This window comes from Ambystoma mexicanum, chromosome 8, assembly GCF_040938575.1.
Source record: "Ambystoma mexicanum isolate Mex_15411 chromosome 8, UKY_AmexF1_1, whole genome shotgun sequence".
Taxonomy (NCBI): domain Eukaryota; kingdom Metazoa; phylum Chordata; class Amphibia; order Caudata; family Ambystomatidae; genus Ambystoma; species Ambystoma mexicanum.
The window spans coordinates 1,109,356,004-1,109,379,358 of record NC_090929.1 but is presented as its reverse complement, the minus strand read 5'-3'; the positions used below and the strand labels follow the sequence as shown (position 1 = coordinate 1,109,379,358).

Here is a 23,355-nt window from a genome sequence, read left to right as displayed (position 1 = left end):
CGCAGCGCACGCTTCTTGACCTAAAATTCCAATTCTGCACGCTTGTTTAAAAAAAAATGTAAATAATGGTGCATTGTGCTTGCATAGGTCATCCTCTCCTGGAGATGGTGCTGTGCGTGATGGGCAAGGCTTAGCCCCTGGTATTTTCTTTCTTGTTTCCTGGATCTCGTGTCCTTTTTTTTTCTTCCTGCTCGTACATGTGTTTGTGTTTTTGCAAGATTAACGCTTCCACCGCCGTCGTCACAGTGGCAGTGTTGCAGACCCTCTGGCAGGAGGACTGAGCTAGAACAAAAGTACTATCCCTGGAGAAGAAAGAACGTTCGCCCTGCGCTTTCCTTGTAGTATTTGTGTTTCATCCCGCTGAAGGTAATACGTGATTTAATACTCGTAATAACCGATTTGAGCCAATGTTATTTGATTGCTCGAGTTTTCCTGTCCGCGTACTTCAAAACGTGCCCATCCGAGTTCTCTTTAGCTGTTTCTACTTTGTAGTTTTCCGTGGCAAAAATGCACCTCAGGTCACATAATACCTACGCGTTGCCGTGTATGCTTGAAAGCTTCACAAATCTGGGGGCGCATAGGGGGACTGATTTTGGAAAAAGTTAAAATGTTTGGAATAAAAGTTGAGCAGTCTTTGTAGGGTTATTTCTATGTAGTTTTTAACTAACGTAACTTGATCGTACTTTTAGGGTATTATTTGTGTTTGTATTTTTCGAGGTGTATTTTTTTCTGCGAAGAAAAATGTAAGTCTTGAATCTCTGGAGGTGAACTTTGTAATATTCATTGTGCGCTTTCCCTTAAAATAATGTAATTTTTATAAGGGCTCTTTAAAGTCTACGATTCGTTTAGATTAACCATGAAACCATTAATGTTTTAAAACAACGATTATGTACACTTAAAAAAGAAATCAGTGAGGCGGACGATTGAAAGAAGACTAGCTGATGAAGTCCGCGTGGTTTTCTTGGGACAGAGATCCCATTGTTTAAAACGTGCTTTTTTTCTACAAGGGCAGACGGGGAGATCCCGGAAAAGAGGTGAAAATGGAGGCAGAGGATTAAGGGAAAGAAGAACAAAGACAAGAATACGCAAATCATTTCATTTTAAGACGTTCTCCGAGGTGTATAGTTGCTTTTTGATTGAGCAGTTGGTATTTTGTACATGTTTCAAAGCTTTAGCAAACCTCTTTTACGGCACTTAAAGGGAAACATGTTGTTGTGACAAGAATGAAACAGTTAATGCCGGTTTTGTAACCCGGTTTAGTTTTCCTTCACAAAACACGTGGAATGCATTCTAACCAGGGTATCAATGGGAAACGCTATTTTATTCCCCTATGTTTTAATAGAATTAATTTCCTTTGCAGACATGCCGCCAAAAAAGATGACCGCAACTGGCGTGAGGAACGGCGCGGCCAAGGGCGCAGGCCGGAAGAAAGCAGGGGCCTCGGGTAGGAAGCGTGCCCGGGAAACTGTTAGCAGCGACGAGGAGGACCGCGACTCTAGCCCGGGGCCGGATGGTGGTCTCTCATCTTACAACAGCAAGGGTGCAAGAAAGAGTCAGTCTTCGCTCATCGTCGTGGAGCCCGAGCACAGCAAGGAGAGAATCGTAAGTAAAGCCCGAGTCCGCGGCAGAGTGGGGGCACAGGGGTTTCCAGTCCAAAAACTCAGCCGGGGGGAGGGGGGGGGAGAGGTGGTGGTTCCGGCGGGGCGCGGGGCGCCGGGTGCCTAGGAAATGGCAGAATCCATGTGAGCTATGCCATGTCAGAACGGAGGCATAGCGTTTCTTTTTCTGCGTTTTTAATCAAGTTTTTGTGGTAGTGCCTTTGACAAAACATTGACGTTTCGATTAAATTGAGATTAATGACAGCCAGACTAAGTGGGTGTGTGTGACTGACCAATGTTAATACATGCTGCCGTTGTTCCACTTCATCATTGTATGTTGGAAACCCTTTGGTGTCCTAGATTAATGATCCCAAAATCCCACTAGTTTCTTATGAGAATCTCGTAAAGCATTTTTGTTGGAGAAATACTGTGGAAGAAATAAGGGAGCAGTCAACAGTGGGGTGATATCGCACCAGGGGAAATCCCCCATAGAGATACCGAGGACCACAATTGCAGTGGGGCACCTGGGAGAAAAAAACAAACAAACCCACTCTTGTTTCGCCAACCAAATGTGTGTCCTTTATGCAGGGTAGGCAAATATCTAATGGTTGGTCAACTCCCTGGATGGCAAGTAAATAGCGCAGATCTGTGTTTGGGGGTAGAGTTGAGAAATTATTCTTGGGATCTTGTCACCCAAAAATGTGCTCAGTAGGGAGAAATTGCATCCCATGTTACAATGATCTACTTCCCCCTGCTGGTGTGGGACTTTACAAGATTCATCTGTGTGGTATTAGTGACCCGACTTTTAACAAAGGCCTGCACATAAGCAGGTCCAATAGCGCAGCGAGTAGAGCGCTCGCTTTGACTTCTGTGCAGAGCGTGCTGACGCAGGTTTGAATCCCGGCAGGGCCAAACTCAGCCTTTCATCCTTCCGAGGTCGATAAATGAGCACCACACACCGTGGGTAATAATAAGCAGCGCTCAGATACCTGAGGGTTCGTACCGCTATATAAATGCTAAATTATTATTATTATTATTATTATTATTACACTAGTCGGTAGTGGCTGAGCAGCCAGGCTTATCTTGGAAGGGGTACTGTGAGCTGTAGAGCAGTGCAATGAAATCAATAAATAAGCTATATTAAATTATTTATATATACACAAAGCAAATGAGTCGCACTAAATATGCAGCAACCAATGGTAACATTGAATAGAATTTCAGCATCCAGTTATTCAAGCAGCAATAACGCAGGTGGATAATTTCATTTTGTACTAAAATATTTCCAGCACATAGTGACCTCAATCAAGGTCAGTAGTAGCAGCTATGGTGTCTGGTTCACCTTAAAGTAGTTTGGAGGGAAAAAGTGTTGGAGTAGAATAGAACACTGTATCAATAGTCTTTTCTCCCAGAGGGATGTAGGAAGTCTTTCCCCAGCAATAAGAGTGTAAACAAAACCTGTATAGGTAACCAGCACTGCTGAAGTCAGTGAGGTTCAGAAGGGATGCCTTTTGGGACCCAGGACAACCAAAGTCAATAGGACAGTTCTAATGTAATCTTAGAAGAAGTTAAATAGTCAGTAGTTCTTTGAAGAAAAATCCAGGAGCTCAAGAGAGCCTACTTGATCAGCACAAGCTGTTCGGCCTGCACGAGTGAATTGACATAATTCAAAAGGATAGAGAGAAGGACTTCCCAAGCTAGGGAGCACTAGATCTGACTAAAGGTGGTTAAAAGCACTAGATCTGGCTAAAGGTGGTTAAACCCAAAGCCCCTCAGTACCTGTAGACTTGAAGCAGATGTTCCAGCTAACTTCCTTCTTGATGCAGCAATGCAGACCCTTGGTTGTGGGGACTAAAGGGAGGACGTCTGGCGGGCTTCTGCAGCAGCCCTCTCGAGAAGGACTCTGCAGCAGTGGATTTCACTAGTTTAAACGGCTCTTTGTGGGTTTGGTGCCTTTATCTCAGCGCCAAAGAGAACGAATATCCCTGGTTGGAATTTCCTCTGTCCTGAACTATGGTGAGGGGACTCTGGATGAAGATTTCTTGCTTCTGTAGACTCGCAGGGATGCCTGCGAAGTTTCACCCGGATTCGTCCTTTGGAAGACGTTGCACTTGTCGATGGCCCAGGTACCCGGGGTATTGGGAAATTTCAGCCCAGGAAGGTTGCAGCGACACAGGTGTTGACCCAGAACGAAGCAGGTCTTGTGGGTGCCACCAGCCTAAGGGAGGAGGTCGTCCTTGGCTGAGCTTTCCCCGTTGATGGTAAAACGGGGTCAGTACAGCTGCAAGGCTTTACCCGTGCTTTCGCGGTCCTGGAAGGTGCTGCTGGCTTCTCTCTGAGTTTTCTTCAGATTTGATGTTCCAGTGGTCGACTATCCCTGTCGCCCCAAACCAAAACCCTTGCCTTTTTATGCAAAATCCCTTAATTCACATCACACAGGGGGGGGGGGCGTCCTCCAGGACCACCCCGCGCCCAGTTGGAACTGGTTTCAGTCAGGCATGCCTACTAACAAAGGACCGTGAAGTTTCAGGCTCTTCCTTCACTTCCTACGTTCCCAGACGCACTGGAGCCTGGGCGGACTTCAGCCCTGAAGCCCAACAAAGGCAAAACACACAATGGACTTAAACTTGATATAAACCTTGTAAAAGCCCAGAGGGAACTAACGAACAAGACATGGCGAAAAACACACCATTTTGGTGAAATGGTCACCTTTTGAGTGCTGCACTGCAGCTGAGAAATCAGCCTGCATATACCTTGCACAAAAGGTACTAAACCACTGCCACCAGCCGTTCAAGTTAGTTAGTGTAACATAGTTACATGAGTAAGTGAGATAAGGAGTTAATAGGTAACCCCACGAGCACTCCACCTGAGGTGGTGTGTGCTGGACCCACAAAGGAAAAAGGTAAGTAAGAGAAAAGTTGTCCTACTATTCTTGGGAACTGTAGTTCACACAAGAACATGTATTTTAAACATTTAGAGGAGTACAAGGGGGGACTCGGTGGGACTGCACACAGGGTGCTGTGTCACTATATAAAAAGCAGATGCCTATGGAATTTACCAGACTCCATTAAAACATAAGGTACACAAAATCTTGGTTAGAGGGAAAAGGCATGAGTCGGTGGCAAAATCGGTCACTCACTCAGGAGGTTAAAATCAAAAGGGTCTCATATTCCAGCAAAGGGTTGGGGGTCTCTAAGGTTAAAGGGAATTGGCACAGAAACTGAACATTCTCCAGAACAAAGCATGTGAATCACATTTAAGTAATAAAATGCTTGCTGCCCCTCCTGGGGGGAAGGGAGGATGTGGTCCAATACCTGAAAATATATAGTATCACCTTCCATTTTTTGACAAATGTATATTCTAAAGAATCTAGTTTAAAGGCAAAACAGCAAGTAAGATTATTGGCTACACACGTTTACCCTAAAAGTACTTCTGCAAACACCATTCGATAGGGGTGCTGGCAGCCTAGTAAAACATTCTTCTTTCTCCCCCCACCCCAAGTTTCTGCTTGGAGAAAGGGCTCACCCGCAGAGAGTTGGAGGAAGACGAGCATAGGGCTTGGGAAGGTGAGTATTTAGGAAAAGAGCGTCGCAGATAGAGCGGTCCCAGAAAGCCTTGTGGACAATCAAAGGGTCTTGCACTTAATCCTTGGAGCTAGTGAAGGGATTTCAGTACCGGAGAGATGCAGTCCCTGGGCTTGAGGCCAAGGATAAGTCTTGCGGTTCTGTCTGGATGAGTTGAAGAGGACGGAGGGTAAAAGATGGAAGGTTGAGAAAGAGACTGTTGCAGTAGTCTGGAGATGGTTAGCCTATAGGCGAGTATGTTGGCATGTTTGTGTGGTAGGTAACCATCTGGTTTCTCCATGCGGCATGTGCGAGTTGGTGGTCATTGTACTTGTCCTGAAGCGTTTCAGTAAAATAAGGGTGTGGTGAAATAAGTTGTAGGTTAAGGTGGAAGGTTTGTTGGTGGTTGGTATTGGCTTGGGGCAAGGGGAAGCCACAACGTACCCTCATCTTTCTTCTCCGTTGATGGGAGTTCTGGCGCACTGATGCTCCAGTAGCTAGATCTGGTAATGTTGCACAGTTGATATTTGTAGTTCAAAAAAGGTCAGCTGTATGGTTGATTTTACAGCCTCCTCTGTGCTTATTTTGGGTTCTTGTTTTTTGTTGTTGGTGTGTGTGGAATCTATGTTGGTGTGCTTGACCGGTAAGGGGAGGGGTGTGGTTTGAAGGGGGGGGGAGGAGGGAATTGGTTCAACCACCCGTCCCCACCATTTGTATTTTTTTGTTTATTTATTTTTTGCTTGCTGGGCTGAGTGCCTTGGTTGCCTTTCCTGAACTGTTTTTGGCTGGTTTAAAGTAGTCAGTTATTTGACCAGCCCAACAAATTCGCCTGCTGTAACGGACTAGGAGTTGCAATCTCCACATTACAGCTGCTTTCACACCAGCTCGGTTTCTTATCTCACGATGCCATGCTCTTTGATAACCATTTGATTTACAATGCAGCTTCTCTTTCCAGAGGCTGTAGTTTTTGGTCTTACATGGAACTTTTCCCGGCTTTTTTTGGAGAGGGAGAACTGGTCACCTGAACTATTAAGCCAAAACGGCAAAAAAGAATGGACACATATTGCCTTACTTCTGTTCGCCTTTACCGAGGTTCTGAGGATCCTTCACACCGGAGCACGAAAAACACTCCTCACCACACTCGGCCCACACTTCGCTCAATATACACATGAAGATACACATGAAGATGTTATTAACAAAATGATTAGACCGAGACCAAATGTAGCCCTCCTGGACCTGATCTACTCGTTAACAGGTTGGTTTTGTTCAAGACGGCAGGGAGCAGCCGGGTGGAATGGCTGTTTCTTTAAGTTGTACTGGAAGTATATAGATTTGAGCTAAACGGGAAAGCATGGGTGCATGCTTTATACTTCCGATACACAACGGTGGTCGGGGTTAATGGGGTAGCTTCCTGTAAATCTGGATTGAAGAGGGATGGCGGGTCTGCTTTCTACCCTGCTGTTTGCCTTAATCATCAAACCCTTGGCAGAAAGAAAGATGGGTAAACAAATTTGGGGATTCTTGGTTGGATAGGATGCATATAAAATTGGGCTCTTTGCTGATGACTTATTCCTTTTTATCATGAGTCCACCATTGTCTTTGAAGGGTTGTGGTGGAAAAAATAGTCTCTCTCAGGTTATAAGATTAATATGGACAAATCCTTGTTAATCTCACTGGGATAGGAGATGTAGGAAATGATGGACATATTGAAAGATTTCCACTTTGGAATTCGATAGGAAGGATTTAAATATTTGGAAGTAAAATGGGTAGGGATATAGGAAATCTTATCACCCCTATGGGAGCAACTGAAAAAGGACATTGCCCAATGCAGCACACTGCGTTTGGGTGGATGGGGATGCTGGGACTGATTTTCTATTCTCTGCCGTGGGGGGGGGACAGGTGTATAAAAGGCCAACCTTTATAGGGACAACTTGTGGGAAATATAGCCAAACCAGTTCAAGGTAGCAGTGACGAGTGGTCTAGGCTAAGTCTCAAGAGGTGGTGAGCCTGTAAAGGGTCCACAATGAGTACACACAATGGGAGTCGCAAATGACGCTAGGACAATATGTATAAAAATAGTATTTATGGCCAAACGCTATGAAAAATGACTAACGGGTAGAAATATCACACAACACTACTAGAAATACATAAATAGTCAGTAGAGTAGGGCATAATACAGATAAAACACCTGTAATGGAAAGGATAGATTAGTTTATGTACTACAGGTGCACAGAGAATTGTCCTGGGAGGATAGCTCAGCGTCAACGTGCTCGCCTTGGAAATAAGACGACACAAAACAGTACAGGTTAGATCCCCGGGTCTGCGCTTAGAAACCTCTGGGTATTAAGCACGTTATAAATACGCAACTAAGACATATTCCTGTAACAGCACCTCAATGCCCCGGGCTGTGTGAGTAAAAAAAAAAAAAAGCTAATTATCCCTAGCTTAAAAAGACCTTCCCTAAGTTGCCTGGGGCCTTGTGCCCAAAAGTTCAGGGTAAGTTCTGACACAGTTTGTAATGCTGGAAAAATGAAGGTAGGGTCTTTGGGGTCCAGTGAACGATTCCAAGAGTTGGAGGTGAAGTTATTCTAACACAAGTGTTCCCAACTCTCAGAAGGCTTGCCTGAGCAAGCAATTTCAAAACCAGAAGTGTTTGTAAAAGTTTTAGAAAAGTTAACAAAACTTTTAAAGGGAGTTTAGGGTCAGGTAAGAACCACTGTAACTCACACCCGCAGTCCGATTCTTCACAGGACTTGGCAGGTTAATGGGAAAAGGTCTGAGGTCGCTTTTCCTGCTGTCAGCCTTAGTCTATGTTTCGCAGGGTTTGCTGGTTCGAGCAGATCTCCGGTCGTTGTCTTTGGCTAGTGCAAGGACTCTCGATGGCAGAATGCGGCAAAACACGATACAGGACCCCTCTCAGGACGGTGGTCATCGCAGCACAGCGACACAAAGGGACTTTCTTGTCGCAGTTGGACTTTCCCTCCTATCTCGGGTCCCCTTGATGCTAGGACTCCGAAATGTTACTGAGGTAAGTCGTTGCTGAGCTAAGTCTTGTAGGACGTGGAACGGTGTCGGCAGCATGGTAGCCCAAACTCAGAGCTGGGCAGTCCCGGGAAACTTCTGACGGCTCTTCTTTGCAGACGTCCGGATTGGATGTTCCCGTCCACTCCACGGGTCACAGCTACCTTGCAGGACTGCTAAAGATCGACAGCTGGACCGGGCTCTTCCAGGACAGCAGCAGAAGTTGGGTCGCCAGGCCTCCTTTCCGACGGGTCTCCTGTCTCCTCACGGGTTGCACAGCTGGACAGGTTGGCTCCTTCAGATTTCTCCAGGATCTCTCCAGAGTGGGTGCAGGGGTCCTCTTCGTATCCCAAAAGCCAGGTAAGAAGAGAAACTCCAAATGGCAGAATTAGCCCCACACACCCCAGCAGTGGTACAATCAGGATGACTGGCGGGAACACTCATGCATAACACTTGGACACAATGAAACCAGTTTTCTTTATTGGGAACAGACAGTCCCAGCCCACATCCTGCCAGGAAACACACATAGCCCTTCAGTAGCCTGCCAAAAGCCTCTGCTTTCCCGGGCACTGGAAGTCCATATAAGGATTTTCCTTAAGGCTATAAGACGAGATGGCCAAAGGACAAAATCTCGTGGCATGGCCATGTTTGGTCACTAGCCACAATTATTGGGCAAAAGCAGTAAACATGGTAAGGCTGAAACGAAAGGCACCAACATTTTTTTAAAGTCACTGCTGCCACCAGCTTGTCCATTTAGCACACCTAGAGTAACCAAAAATCCTCTTGCGTTAGTCTAGGGCAAGAACAAAAGTGTACCCCTTTGTACTGCATGTAAGATTCATTGTAGAATAAGTTACCACAAGTGATAACCAGTTACTAAAAGTAGTAACTAAGTAACAAGACTAAGGGAAACAGTCTCCAGTATGGACAGCCTGAAGGACATGTCAGTTTCCCCATAACCGATGAGCAAAATAAAGAAATAAAGTGTAGTGAAGCAAGGCTTCATTGCACTGTAAAAAGTACAGGTCAGTATCAAATAACTTGCACAATTTGCTTAATGTGTATTCTTTATCCTTATACAATGCCTATATATTGTATTCCTCCTGTATATTTCGTATAACTTGTAATATTTTGTATATTCTCTCCCAATGTAATGACTGTAAATAACTCACTGTCTTGTTTCTATGCCTGTAACTAAGTGACGCGCCCGGATGCCCTGTGGTCTGGTGCGCTATATAAATAAAATAAATACTAAATACTAAAAAATAAAAGCAAAATGTTTGAGTCCATTAAAATGGAAGGAAAGCTGCAGTAAAGAGTAGTATTTCGTAACGGAGGATAAATAAAGATGGATCTTCTCCACAGGCTACTCTTACTCACTACAATGCTACCAGGAGTTCTGCTAGAACAGTTTGTAGAAGAGGTTGGAGCTGTACTTCTCAGATTTATTTCGGGAGGGTAGAGTGATGAGACACTACTCATATTTGGTCTTGCCTAAAGAGGAAGGGAGCGTTTGTTTCCCTGATTTAGCAACTTGCTATTTGGCATCCCACCTTAAGATTCTGTATTGCCACCTTAGACCAACCGAGGATAAACGGTAGGTAAAATTGAAGAACATGGTAATGCGCCCAGTGACCGTGGGTGAATGGCTATGGTGCCAAAGAAATTCTTACCAAGGAAGCTTACACAGCATTCAACATTAGGCTTATTATGGAAGATCTGGAAAAAAAGGTAATGCTGCAGTAAACCTCTTGCTGTGGCTGTCCCCACTCAGCTCGCTATGGGCTCCACCTTTTTTGGAGATTAACAAGGTCTGAAAGCACTCCTATTCTGTTTATAGGGCAGGCCTGGAGGGAAGCTTACTTCTGAATATGGGCACTCTAGAAAGGCAACTGAGCTCTTGGAAACTAATTGATAAACTCACATCATCACAAGAAAAACGGAATTTTTCAGACCTCTTACAGGATTTGAACGAGTTCAGATTTATAGCCCAGGAACAAGGGTTTGATCTCTGTAATCTTCAAATGTATAAGAAGTGCGCGTAACAAAACCACAGTAGATCTGAAGAAGAGATGGGCGAAAGATTTATTTTGGTTATCAAATGGGTTCTGATCTGTGAGCTTCTAGACCGTCTAAGGCAATGCAATTCAAGCTTGCACAGATGACAAACCGAGTAGTGAAATTATCCAAAATGTACTTGGGTTGCTCAGACTTATGTTGGAGGACATGTTGTGGTAGAGGTACTTTCTTTCATTTTTGCCGGCCTTGGAAGGTGATGGGCTGAAGTCGCTTTCTTGGATAAAAGTAGGTCAAGAGGTAATGTTTAATCCTTTGGTGGTGCTTTTGAGAGTCCACCCTAAGGATAAAAAACATATAGCTTCTCACATGATGCATAATTTGCTTTTTGCTATCGGAGCTTGTGCAGCGCAGTTCTGGAAGAGACCGATGCCCCCTAGTAAACAGAAAAGGAGCAATAAAAAAGCCAAGTAACTCTACCAAATCAATAAATAACTGAATGGCATAGTGACTCGAATGGTACTTGGAAATTGAGTGGTTTCCCTTTTGTTCCAAATATGGGACTTACATTGAAGTGGGGAGCGGGTGTCCTGGGGTTGGCGAGAAAGGTCATGAAGATTATTGAATAGTTGACTGTGCTGGACCCTTTGGAAAGTTAATTTGATAACCTGCTAGACACATTCAAGGTTGATGAGGAAGCCCTGTTTGTGTAATGTATTGGACGAGAAGGGAGGGTGGTCATGAGATTACTACTTGTAAATAAGTTGAACTACGGAAGGGAAAGGATGCAACTGGGGAGTAGGTTGACTGACTGTTGTATGTTTTGAAATATGAGCATTTATTTTTATATATAATCATTTTTGTTTGACAATATTTTGGTTGGAAAAGGCAACTTCAGAATACACTACACCTGCCTTACTCTGGCCAGTTTGAGATCCTTGCAGGTGGTGCATGATCATGTTTAACAAAAAGGCAAAAGATCAACACACAATCGGGAATAGATTTTGAATCTGCTTCCATAGTTGTTCCTTTTGACTTTGTCACACCTTTTGGGTTAAGGTCGGTTTCTGCTTCTGCAGTCAAAAGTCTGCTGAGCCACACAGTACAAGCATTATAAATGCAGAAGCAAGAACAATTGGGAGTACACAGTGCATCAAAAAGTCCAATAAGATTTAAAGAGTTGTGAAAGTTGCATCAATATTTAACTGAAAAGCAGACCAATAGATCGCTGTGCAAGGTCTGTTTGAGTGTTCAGTGTTATGATTCCAGACCTTTTGCATAAGCCTAGCTCGTAGTGTGATTGTTCATTTCACTACATCCCGGGTTGCAGAGACTAGAGGGTAGTCTGTTTAGGAGAACATCCACCCCCTATTAAGATGGACTGATTAGGAGGGTAGAAGGTGCACGGACAACGGGCTGGGACAACTGAGACGGCAGTGTCTGCTCCAGTTTCAGGAAGGCAATGATTTTGAAGGGATGGCTCAATTCGTCAGTAATGCTTTTTCCTCAGACTGAGGACTGCAGTTGGGGTTGGGGGTGGGGGAGCATGGGATGTCGCCGGCAGCACAAAGCAGTGCCAGGAGCTGCATGTTTTGTTCTGAGAACAGGCTTTTTCTTCTGCAGCAGGCTCAGGTTTTCTGTTCCGCAGCCAATCTCGGAGCTACTTAATCTCCCAGCAAGATTGTCTCCGCTGGGAGGTTCGGGGATCCTGCTACAAGGGCCAGCTCACTTTTACCACCTCATTTCTATCATCTCCCTTTTGGATTTTGCTAGGCTGACGGAGCAGGAGTGTATAGGACAGTTTTGGTGACCTTCGTGAAGTTTGGTCTATTTATTTCTCAATGTATTATATTTTAGTGTTTGTGGTGGTGTTTAAATCGTGATATGCACCCTTGGTATGTTTTTCTTAGGCCCATTACTTTTTTCCCTTTTTTGTTTACCTTTCTATAAAAAATAACGTTTTCCCTGTCCTTACTTTTTGCAGAGCTGCAAAGGTAAAATGGGTAATTGTTGTATTGCTAATCCCATATGTCTGTTTGATGTGCTAGGCCTTATGTGACGATTTCCTTTTACCTTGTCTTTTTAGCAAAAAGAAACTGCTTCTTTTGTGATGGTACTTTTTGGTGAAACATAAGATTTTACCATTTGCCTGTGAAACGGCAAATCCTTTCTTTGTTTTAGTTACCTTCATTTGAGTGTCCCAAAACCTTCAAATTGTCTGTCTGAGTCATGTAATGTAAATCCATTTGTTTGCACTAATCGGCCACGTCTTTTGGGGTAGTGATGGGGCTTTTTTAGAATGGAATTGAAATGGTGAACTGGGGGTATGGATATCCTCCCACCCCGCCCCCCCCCACATTCACAACCACCTTCAGCTTTGGGGACACCAACAATGGTGTGTCTAATTCCTTGCTGGAGGACACCACCTGTAAGTGGTTGGATCAGCCCTCAGTGCACCTGCCCTATGAGCCTGCCCAGGCCTTTCTGCGCTTGATGTATCTTGTGGCTGTTAGGAAAGATTCCTCTTTACTGCACCTTTCCTTCCATTTCTATGGACCCCCAAACTTTTTATTTTTGAATCTGACCTGTTCTTTTTACAGTGCAGTGAAGCCTTAAGCTTCACTACACTGGCTTTTGCTAATCTGTTATGGGGAAAGACATTTCGTTCAGTCTGTCAGTATTATTTTTCCCTTGGTCTTGTTACTTTGTTACTACCTTTTAGTAACTTATCACTTATGGTAACTTTATTTTTTTTTTAATCATTGTACAATGCATCTTAAAATGGGGTACACTTTTTGTTTTTCCTAGACTAAGACTTAGAGTAGAGGATTTTTGGTTACTCTAGGTGTGCTAAATGACCAGCTGGTGGCAGCTGTGACTTTTGACCAATTTATTTGGTGCTTTTCATTTAAGCCTTACTGTGTTTACTGCGTTTGGCTACTAACTGTGACTAGTGGTCAAACGCTTGTCCTTAGGCCATCTTGTCTTTTAGCTTTCTCCCTGGCTTGTGAGGCCAGGAAAATCCTTACATGGACTTCCAGTGCCCAGGAAAGCGGAGGCTTTGGCAGGCTACTGGAGAGCTATGTATGTTTGCTGCCAGGAAGTGGGCTGGGACTGTCTGGTCCCAATCCACATACTGGTTCCAGTAGGTCTGGGTGGAATGAATGAATTTTGCAGCCAGTGGTCCTGATTGGACCACCACTGGTGTGTGTGTGTGTGGCAGATCTGCCATTGACTAGTCGGGGCTGCTGCTCTTACCTGGCTTTTTGGATGAGAGGACCCCTGCACCCACTCTAGAGAGATCCTGGAAGAAACTGAAGGAGCCAGGGTTCCTGTTCAGCTACAAGACTTGCAAGGAGACCGTGGACCAGTTGAAAGAAGGCTTGGTGACCCACTTATGCTGCTATCCTGGTAGAGCCCAGTCTTATGGAAGATCCCCAGCAGTCCTGCGAAGGAGCTGCGACCCTTGGCGTGGAGGAAACATACATTCTGGACGTAGGCTCGCAGTCCTGCAAAGAAGAGCCCTTGGAAGTGCCCCGGGACCACTCTGTGACTGACCAGCTCTGAGTTGGGGCTCTCGTGCTGCTTGTGTTCCGAGTGGAGGCCTGGAACTTGTGGATCCTCTGCTTGTGCTACAAGACTTGCCTCTTTGAAATGTCGTGATCCTAGCATCAAGGGGACCTGAGATAGGAGGGAAAGTACTGCGACAAGTGAGAGCCCCCTTTTGCGTCTTCGTGCATCAGTGGTAGTCGTCCGAAATTGCTTACCTGCGTCCATTCCTGTCCAGAGGGGCCCTGCATTGGATTTTGCCGTCTTCGCCCACTGAGCGTCTGATGCACCAGGATCAGATCCCAACCGCAGAGCTGCTTAAACCTGCAACTCTTGTGGATCAAGGGATGAGGCTGACGGTGGGAAAAGCAACCTCAGACCTTCCTCGACCGACCTGCCGGGTCTCATGAAGAATCGAGAGCACAGGGGTGAGTTTTAACGATACTTGCTGCCCCCTAAACTCCCTTTTAAAATGTTGCTAACTTTTATAAAACGTTTCTAATACTTAGGCTTTGCCATAGCTTGTTCGCACAAGCAATCAAAGTTAGGAACATGTTTATTAGTTAGATCAACTTGTCCCCTGACACCTGCAACTGTTCACTGGACCCCAGAGATCCTACCTTCATTTTTTTCCAGCTTCACAAACTATGTAGAAACTTTGCTGAACCTTTGGGCACAAGGCCCCAGACAACTTTGGGTGGGACTTCTGGAGTTCGGGATGATTCTCTGTGGACTTGTTGTGCAAATAGTACCTTCTTTTCAGGGGTTTGATATGTATTGTGGCCTAATGGCAGTAGTTGTTCTATTATGTATCTAATTCTTAGTATTGTGTGATATCACCTGTTAGTAGTCATTGTTCACTGTGTGTTTTGGCCAGAACTATGTTCACTGTGTGTTTTGGTCAGAACTAAAGTATTTTTATATCTGATTCTCTGAGTGTAATCCTTGACTGCTGCACGTTGTCCCCTCATTTTGGACTCCTTACAAGCTCACCACCTCTTGGCTTAGCCTAGACCACTCGCCACTGCAACCCTGGTTTGGATACAGCTCCCAGAGTTGTCCCTGTCGCAATATAGGTTGGCCTTCTATACATCGGACGGGCCAGATTATAGAAAATTAGTTCTAACCAATTGGTGTACACCACTTGGATGACCCTCTCTACTTAACGTTTAGGTGTTTGGTGGGTGAGTATCAGTATTGGGTACCTCAGTGTTGTGCACTGGTGGAGTGTCTGGATAAATAACACACAATACAGTGTGATTTATTTTGATTGCCTTGTAGTTAACAGTCACCTACTAGATTTGATAACATGGAAACAATTACGTTCACTACTTGAGTTCTAAAGTGGATCACTTGAAAGTGTGGTGGCAGAGGCTTGACAGTCTCTGGCACTAAAGCTGAACTCATTTTTATTTTGAGAAAAGGGTGTACCTCCCCTAGCTAGTTATAGTGGAGCTGGGGCTGGACACAGCAACAGTAATAGAATTGCTGCCACTCCAGTTGCTAATGTTGAGGAGGAGGGTGAATCCTCTGAACTTTATTCTGTCACAACTTCAGATGCTGAGGCATTTTATGACTGGAAAAAGGAGAAGCTCGGGCTTAAAGAAAAGGTGCTTGAGCTTAACATGGCTAGGTTAGTCTTTGAAATAATTGAGTGGCCGAAGGACAGAAATCACCAGATGGAGCTTGCCAAGCTTCAGGCTTCACAAGTTTCCTCCAGAGGATCTGGAGATGGTTCTGAGTCCTTCGCATCCAACATTTCCCAAAAGATCTGCTCAATGCGTATGAGGAAAAGAATTCTATGCATGATTGGCGTATAACCTTTAAGTACAAGGAGTGAGTGATGCTGATGGGATAGCCTGGTTGCTCAGTAGACTGCCCCATTCCCGTTGTAGTGCCATTATGGAAATCTCAAAGGCTGAGAGACAATACTTTGTTAAACTTAACTCTCATCCTCCAGTTTGGGAAGATTCCTGCCCAGTATGTGAGTCGGTTTAGTGAGTATAAGAAAAAAGAATGTATGCCTTTATGTTACTTGTTACAGACTCTTTGAAAAACTTGTCGCTTGTTAGAGGGTTATCCGGTAACCACCTATAGGACCTGATTCTTTTGGTCCTGCTTGAGCATATTTCTGTCTCTTGTTCCTGAGAGCCTAAGCAGCATTTGGCTGACTCTTTCCTAGAGGCTAGACATTGTGTCTGACTTATGGGTCTCAGAGTATCCGATACAGACATTCCTGCTTCAGGTAAGCAAGCAGGAGGAGGGGAAAGGAGCAGAAAGACAGAGGGTAGTGGTACTGATAAAACTATGTCCAAGAAAGCCCACCAGAAGTTTAATAAGGGGAAGTCGCAAGAGTCGGGTCAGGGTACTAATCCTCCATGCAAGAGTGGTTTCTCTAAACCTCCTTATGTGTCCAGACCGAGTGGCGCAACTTGTGAAGCTAGTGACCACAAGAAGGGTGAACCCAGGTGTAAAGGTAAGTCCTTGGTGGTCCACCCTGCAAGTCTCTTCTCTCAGTATGAGGAAGAAGAGATTGCAGGGGTGTCATTCCCTTTAGATTCCTTCCCTACAGGTGAAGAGTCTGAAGGTAGACTAGATTCTTTGGAAAATGGTAATGCTGGAGATTCTGCTCCCATCCCAGACCTGCACCTTATTCGTACATGGTGTTCAAGTAGCAGGTATAAGTACCTCTACTGTTAGATACACTGGGCCCAGTCCTAATGATGTAGCTTCCTCCATGGTAAACTCACAGGTTCTTGCCAGAGATCCTGTGGGGAATACTCAGTTGACTGGTAGGCCCTCTCTCAATGTTCCAGTAGCACCTGTCATTAGAACTGTGAATAGAGACCTGGTCAGGGCACCTGTCAATGTTAGGAGAGTAGTTACTAGAGAAGTTCTGGGTGAGCTTAGCCTTCAAGACTTTGGATAGGCCTATGGAGAAGGGCCTGCTTCCAATGGGAGGACTCTCCACCATTGAGGCAAAGAATCCAACAGGAAGGTGGGTTACTGAAAAGTAAACTCTCGTAGCCCACTAGAGAAAACAGAAGCTGGAGGTTTCTCAGGTTGTGAGGCCCTGCCTCCTGCATTGGTGTGAGACATTCCCCTTGTGGTTCGTCCTTTGTCAGGATACCACCAGAGTGGTCTAACGCACATTCTTGCTGGCCCATGATTGGGGGAGGGGGGGAGTGGGGTCCCAGAGGAACTCCAATGTAGGCATCTCACTGTCACCAGGTTGACGGGTTTGAGATAGGAATTCAGTTACTCCACTCCAGAATTCACTTTTATGAGTGAACTCGGGCCTAATTTGATTAGCCCTTTGACACTGGAGACCTCGAGCAATAGGTTAAACATGGTGATTGCTGATCACAATCCGCTATTCCCTTGCACCATCCCACAGAGAATGACTGCCAAGTCAGTCATTGACACCTGACTGAGTGACAGTCCCAGGGTAGCTCCTCTGCTGTGCTCAGTAGTGGGCAGACCCAATGGAAGAAGGGTGAAGTGACAACCAAACTGTCATCCACAGGAAGATGGTCGGAGAGAGAGAGCCTTGTCAAATTTCTCCTAAGTTTGATAGGCGCCTTCAGTGAGCCCCAGAGAAGGAGGTGGGACCTTCGCCTGTCAAAACTACTTCGTGAATCCCTGAACAGATGTGAGTGGACTAGGCCTTGCCATGTTTCGCAGCTTGGCAAGATTAACTATTCAGTAGGCATTGGTGGACCTGGATAAGTTACCATAAAGTTTCCAATGCATAGCCTGGAGGATTCTATCTTGCGAGATAGCATTGGAGCCCTGCTTCTGGTTACAGAAAGGAAGCCAGAGAAATGTGTGCTTCTCCCTGCCCTGTGCCAAAGCAGCCCTTCTAACGGCTTCAGTGAGAATGACTTGGTGTCTCCTCACCTGACCCCCACACCAGCAAGATGAGCTGGAGATTTTGCTGAGGCAATCCCCCCCCCCCCTCCTGTCACTGAGACCTCTCATGAAGAATCAGAGTACAGGGGATGAGTTCTAGTTCTACTCCCTTTAAGAGTTTGCTAACTTTTACTAAACATTTCTAATACTTTGGCTTTGCCATAGCTTGTTCACACAAGCACTCCGAAAGTTGGGAACACATGTATTGGATTAACTTTTCCCCTGACACTCGGAACTGTTAACTTTATCAGAGACCCTGCCTTCATTTTTCCAGCTTCACAAACTACGTGGCAACTTTGGTGAACGTTGGGGCACAAGGCCACAGACAACGTAGGGTTGGACTTCAGAAGTTGGGGTTGATTCTCTGTGGACCTGTAGTGCAAATACTTATCAGAGCTCTATGTATTGTGCTCTACACCAGTAGTTGTATTATCTCATTCTTAGTATTGTGTGATATTACCTGTTGGTAGTCATTTTATTGTATTTAACCATAAATACATTTCTTTATACTTGATTCTCGAAGTATAATCCTTGACTGCTGCACTGTGTACTCATTGCGGACCACTTTCAAGCTCGCCATCTCTTGACTTAGCCTAGACCATTTAGACCAGAGTTGCCCCTGTCACAGTATAGGTTAGCTTTCTATACATCCGCCCACCAGGCCACAGTATAGAAAATCGGTCTAAACGGTGGCCAGTGGTGCATAGCTTGCTGAAGATTGCAGCCACGTGGGAGTGATGCTTTTTGGGAAGGCATAAAGGGCATGTGAACAATTGTGAGGAAAGTAACTGTAGGCACTATGCAGATTGAGTAAACATTAGTTCTATATCATGTCATTCTGTGCTCACAAGTATGTTTGCTCCGCAGTAAAAACACCCCTTGCTTCGCATTTACACATTTGTTCTTGTAATAAGCCATGAGTGAAAATTAACTCGGAAAGCAGCTGCACTAATAGCAGCCTGAGACCCTGACTTCATGTTTGTGTTTAGCTTGTGATTTTTACTACTTATCATGACTAAATCTAGCACCAGTGTATTTGTTCTCATCGCCTCAGAGAGATGGACTAAGCATTTGCTGTAATTTTATTCTCTGTTTAAATGGATTCTGAATGAATAAACCTTTGACTGCCAAATAACGCGGTGCCGGTATCTCATTCTCTTGGTGTGTCCATAAGCGGGCATTATGGATGGAATATTTTCCACAAAATGGCACCCCTAGATGTAGCCATGACTCGGATAGGATCCAGTTGGACAGTGTGTCATGGTAAGGGAACAAGTAGTGGACGGCGAAAGGACGTGGGGTGCACTGCAAGAGGTGGACATGGGTTTCCTGCAGCTGCGGCTTTCGCCTGCTAGCTGATTTCCTTGACACGCTGATCTTCCGTGACCAAGGGAAGCAGACTCAGACAACGAAATTGGGTCAGACCATTCTGGGTGCAGTATGTGTATTGTGATGAGCACGCTGTGATGTATTATGGATGAATCACGAAATGAGCGTGTAGTGTTGTATTTTTGTCGGAGCATTGTGTACACAAGTTGACACCATGGGTAGCTCGTGCACTAAAATTTGTGGCTTTTAATGTTGTAAGGCTCGTTCCAGTGCTCTGCAGCAGCATGTTCCGTACATTCCCTGGAATGTACGCAGGTGTGGGAATTGATGATTAAAAAGGGCTTGGGGTGGTGGTGTTCTTGCAAGAATGGCATAAATACACTGCCACCAACAAGAGTTTCCTGTTCATGGATCTTTTGACCTGGAGAAAATGGGGTACCTAAGGGAAGCATTAGCCACGGAAGGCAATAAGGAAATGAGACCCTTGCAATCGGAAACCTATAAACAATGGGAAGATTGTAAGACAAACTCTGAGCAAAGCACATAAATATAAACCGCAATCTGAAAAAGACAAAGCATGCACATATGATCATAAAGAGATGAAAAGGCATTGGGAAGAGGGAAACGGTGAAGATATGAGAATTAAGGGTGTTTGTGTTAGTCCATGCTTGCCCCGACACCTAAATTGGGAGTGAGCTTGGAGGAAGGGCTGACAAAATACGTCCAGATGCAGCCTATCACATCATGATTTATAGCCCTCCAGGCCAAAGGAGTTGAAGTTGCAGCTGTTTTGTGGCCATTTCCTCTAGAAATAAGAGACTGGACCCCTTCATTATAGTTTATTTTTATACATCTAACAGAACAAAGTATCCAAAGAGAATGAAGCAAAACATTGCAGGCACTGGTTAATTTGTGCCGTGAAAAAGCAATTGAGCCTTGAATTGTAGATGGGTGAATGGCAAATGGGTGGAAACTTGGCTTTTTTTTTCTTCTTCAGATGGTATTTTATTTTTGGTATTGTAGGTACGATGCAGAATGACACCTAGTTCACAAGTGAAACTACAAGGTCATTTTATTTTTAAAAGCCACCAAAATAAATCTGTTTGGCGAAGAGTATACCTCAAGCTTTGGCTATTTTGTCAGCATTGTTTTGTTAAGCACATGCCTTAAGTACTTTCTTCTAACAAACATTAGTTTTCATTGTGTTATGAAATATTACAGGATTTTCTTAGAAAATAAAGAAATATAACAATATAGCCAATAAGTACATTTCAGAATGTGCCTTTTCTCTCGCTTGACATTTTGACATGTTTCTGGTGCAAAAAGCCTGCAGTATCCTTTGTTTGGCCCACCACTGAAGGTTTGTAAATTACAGCTGGCCCTCCAGCAAAGCAAGTTGTGCGCCCCTGCCTTGGAGGATGAGACAGACCCATTGTTAATGGTTAAAAGGCCACCACCGTCTGGTATCTGTTGATAAGGCGCTCTCCTTGTACCCACAGGATTACAACCCATGACACGGAAACCGCGAAAAGAGTAGTGTTGGCTTGGATCAAAAACTGGGTAGAAAGAATGGAACAAGCCAAAGCATACATTCCTCCGCAATGAGATGTGTATATTCGCAATAGTGCTAGAACTAACTAGGTGAATGTGGCTACATAAAAAGGTGAATGAGGACCAAGTGTATCCCCTCCCGAGCGATTATAAGGAGTGTAAGCTTGGCTCAGAGTCCTGTCCAAAAGTTGTCTAAATTCCTATTTTGATCATAAATGCCCCAACAAAGTTCATGGTAACTCAAATGTTTCTGATGAGGGAAGTGCCTGGGTTTGATACTGATAACCCCACACACCAGGTCCACGTACCCTTGAACAGAATGGAGTTACTGTCTTTTACCAAATATTACCCACATATCGGGCAAAATCCTGAGCAGGAGGTATACCCAGATTGATCGTGTCTTGACAGTCCTTTAACGCTTTGTGATATAAATCAACTGTTCTCATGTAGACTGCCGGCAGCAATATTTATTTATTTGTATAGCGCACCGGCAGCCCAGAGGCATTGTGGCGCTTGTTACATAAAGTGTATAAACATTTTCAGTTGGCAAGGTTACATGTGACCATGAGGTCTCTTAGTTACAGGTACATAATTCAGCAGTAATGCATAAACTGAGTTTAGTCAGACATAAGAAAGCAATTGAGTGGTATTAGATGACAAGTTTTGTTTTGATTGCTTTGCGGAAGGCTTGGTGAGACTCGATCATTGTTAGGTCAGGTGGAAGGGCATTCCAATGTGTGGCGGCTATCGTGGGAAAGCTGGATCCGCCTGCACAGGCCTTTTTGGTTTTAGGAACAAGGATAAGGTTAGAGTACCCCTCTCTGAGTGGTCTTGTGGCGGTGTGTTTGACAATCCTCTGGACAAGGTATGGAGGGGCAGCATCATGGAGGCATTTGTGTGCCAGGGAGAGGGTTTTGAAAATAATTCTCTGTGACAGGGAGCCAGTGGACCTGTCTCCTGATTTCAGAGATGTGGTCTTTCCTTGAGGTCCCAATATGGCGCCAGTGCAGAATTTTAATCCTGCCATTAAGTGGGATGAGCTGACAGAGCGAAAGGGGGAAGACTGGGGAATCGCCTAAAGAAATATTAAATCTTCCAGCACTGCTGATAACGCGTATCCAGCAAGTGGTTCCCCGAAAGCAAATAAGCTGACCGCTTGCAGACGGGAAGAATTGTGGGCAATAATTTCATAATACTCACTGGTGCCCCTAACAGCAAAATGAGTACACCAGCACAGAAGATTTCAAAAGCTTCTGCTACTTTATACTTTCTTCATGACTTGAATCACTTAGGCTAATTGTGAACACCGGTTCGGATTACAGCTTTCTTCGTGCAGCGGTCGCCTGGCTTGTTCAACTCACTGGAGCCTTCTCTAAGAACAAATGTGCACGTGTAAACCACAAAACGGCTTTTTTTCTTGCAAAGCAAGCACTCCGTGTGCACAGACAAACCATCTGCTTAGAATCTATATTCATTCATTTTACAGAGTGCCTACAATTCATAATTTTTCACATTGGTCCTTTTGTACATGGTTCTGTAAGTATAATGTATATCAGTAAGTAAATCTGTTACATCTATGGCTAGCATATCTCTAATTACATTCTCTTGCATAATGAAAGCATTTTTGGTGGATACAGAAGTTGCCTGTGGTCAGACATGAAGCCATTGTCTGGCACATTTAATACAAAAACATATGAAAAGGAAAACGGCCAATTAAACAAAAATAATCATTTCCACCCAAATGTTGCCATGAAGGACCACAAAGATCCACCAATGTGTAATGTACCCACAGGGAAGTGTGCTTGGTCTGCAATACTCTGAACAAAAGTATTTTCTCTATTATCTAGATGTACTGGAGACAGGGTGGCATTTGGGGACACTGATTGCCGTTTTAAGCATGGATGGCTCTATACAATATTCCAGTGATAACCACCCACCTAACACAAACATTCAATCATATTGGCATATAGAATCCCCTTTGCATAATGCCTTTTGGTTTTCTAGCTCTGACGGGAGCATAAAGATGCATGGACCCTCTGGGGTGAAATAGCCAAACGCTCGTTGTTTGGCATAGCTTGTGTATGGAGCAAAACAAAACCGCAAAAAGCAATTCCATGAAGACCGACAATCCAAAGAGCAATTAAGCTCCATGAACCTTGACTCCCCTCCTAACGCCCCCAGCCCGCCAAGTAGTCCATTTAAAGATTGTAGTCTTGCTCTCGTGGTAGCTGTCCCTCATAGAAAGGGATTCCTCGTCAGTCAGTTTGCAGTTCAATAACTGTTAAGTCAGTTTCCTGAGTCTCAAGTTATAACATGCTCCCTCTTGTTGCTCCAGCAATGTCTTTGGGACAAATGTGTCCAAAGTCTCAGCAGAAGGGGTGCTTTCAGCATCAAGCCCAGCAGGCAGTGGTGTGGGCTAACAAAGAAGATGGTGCTCGCTTTATGTGTGACACGTAGACGCAAACCTTGCAGGCATAATATTTTGTAGCCGTTGCAGTGGTGAACAATGCCTGCACCTGCCCTTTTCACCTATGCTGCAGTCCTGATTCTCGATAAGTACCCAGTCATCTGCCTGGATGCTGTGTCCTGGCCCCTTCAATGTTGTTGGTAGACAATCGGCATCCTGTTTGCAGAGATTTAACACAGTTTTAGCTAACTCTTTACAGTAGTCGATATGGCTAAATATCTCTGCATTTGGGACACCCTATACGTTTGCTGGGGGGCCCGTGACTACTTCATAAGGAGGCAATCCTAAGTGCACTAACTCTATTGCAGTATTAACAAAATGCACATTATTGTTCCAGACAGCGTAAGGTAGT

General features: G+C 44.6%; 1 protein-coding gene across 2 annotated transcripts in view; it reads left to right on the top strand.

Moving 5' to 3' along the window:
• Positions 1–207: 207 nt before the first annotated feature.
• Positions 208–23,355, top strand: part of RCC2 (regulator of chromosome condensation 2) — a 613,770-nt gene continuing 590,622 nt past the window's right edge. Inside the window, exons 1-2 of one of the 2 annotated variants that reach the window (XM_069611136.1) lie at positions 208–366; positions 1,361–1,602. In XM_069611136.1, the coding sequence (XP_069467237.1) occupies positions 1,363–1,602 (240 nt within the window). In that variant the 5' untranslated portion in view covers positions 208–366; positions 1,361–1,362. Of the gene's footprint in view, positions 367–1,007; positions 1,118–1,360; positions 1,603–23,355 lie in introns of those variants that run through there. The other variant, XM_069611137.1, reaches the window with a different exon arrangement.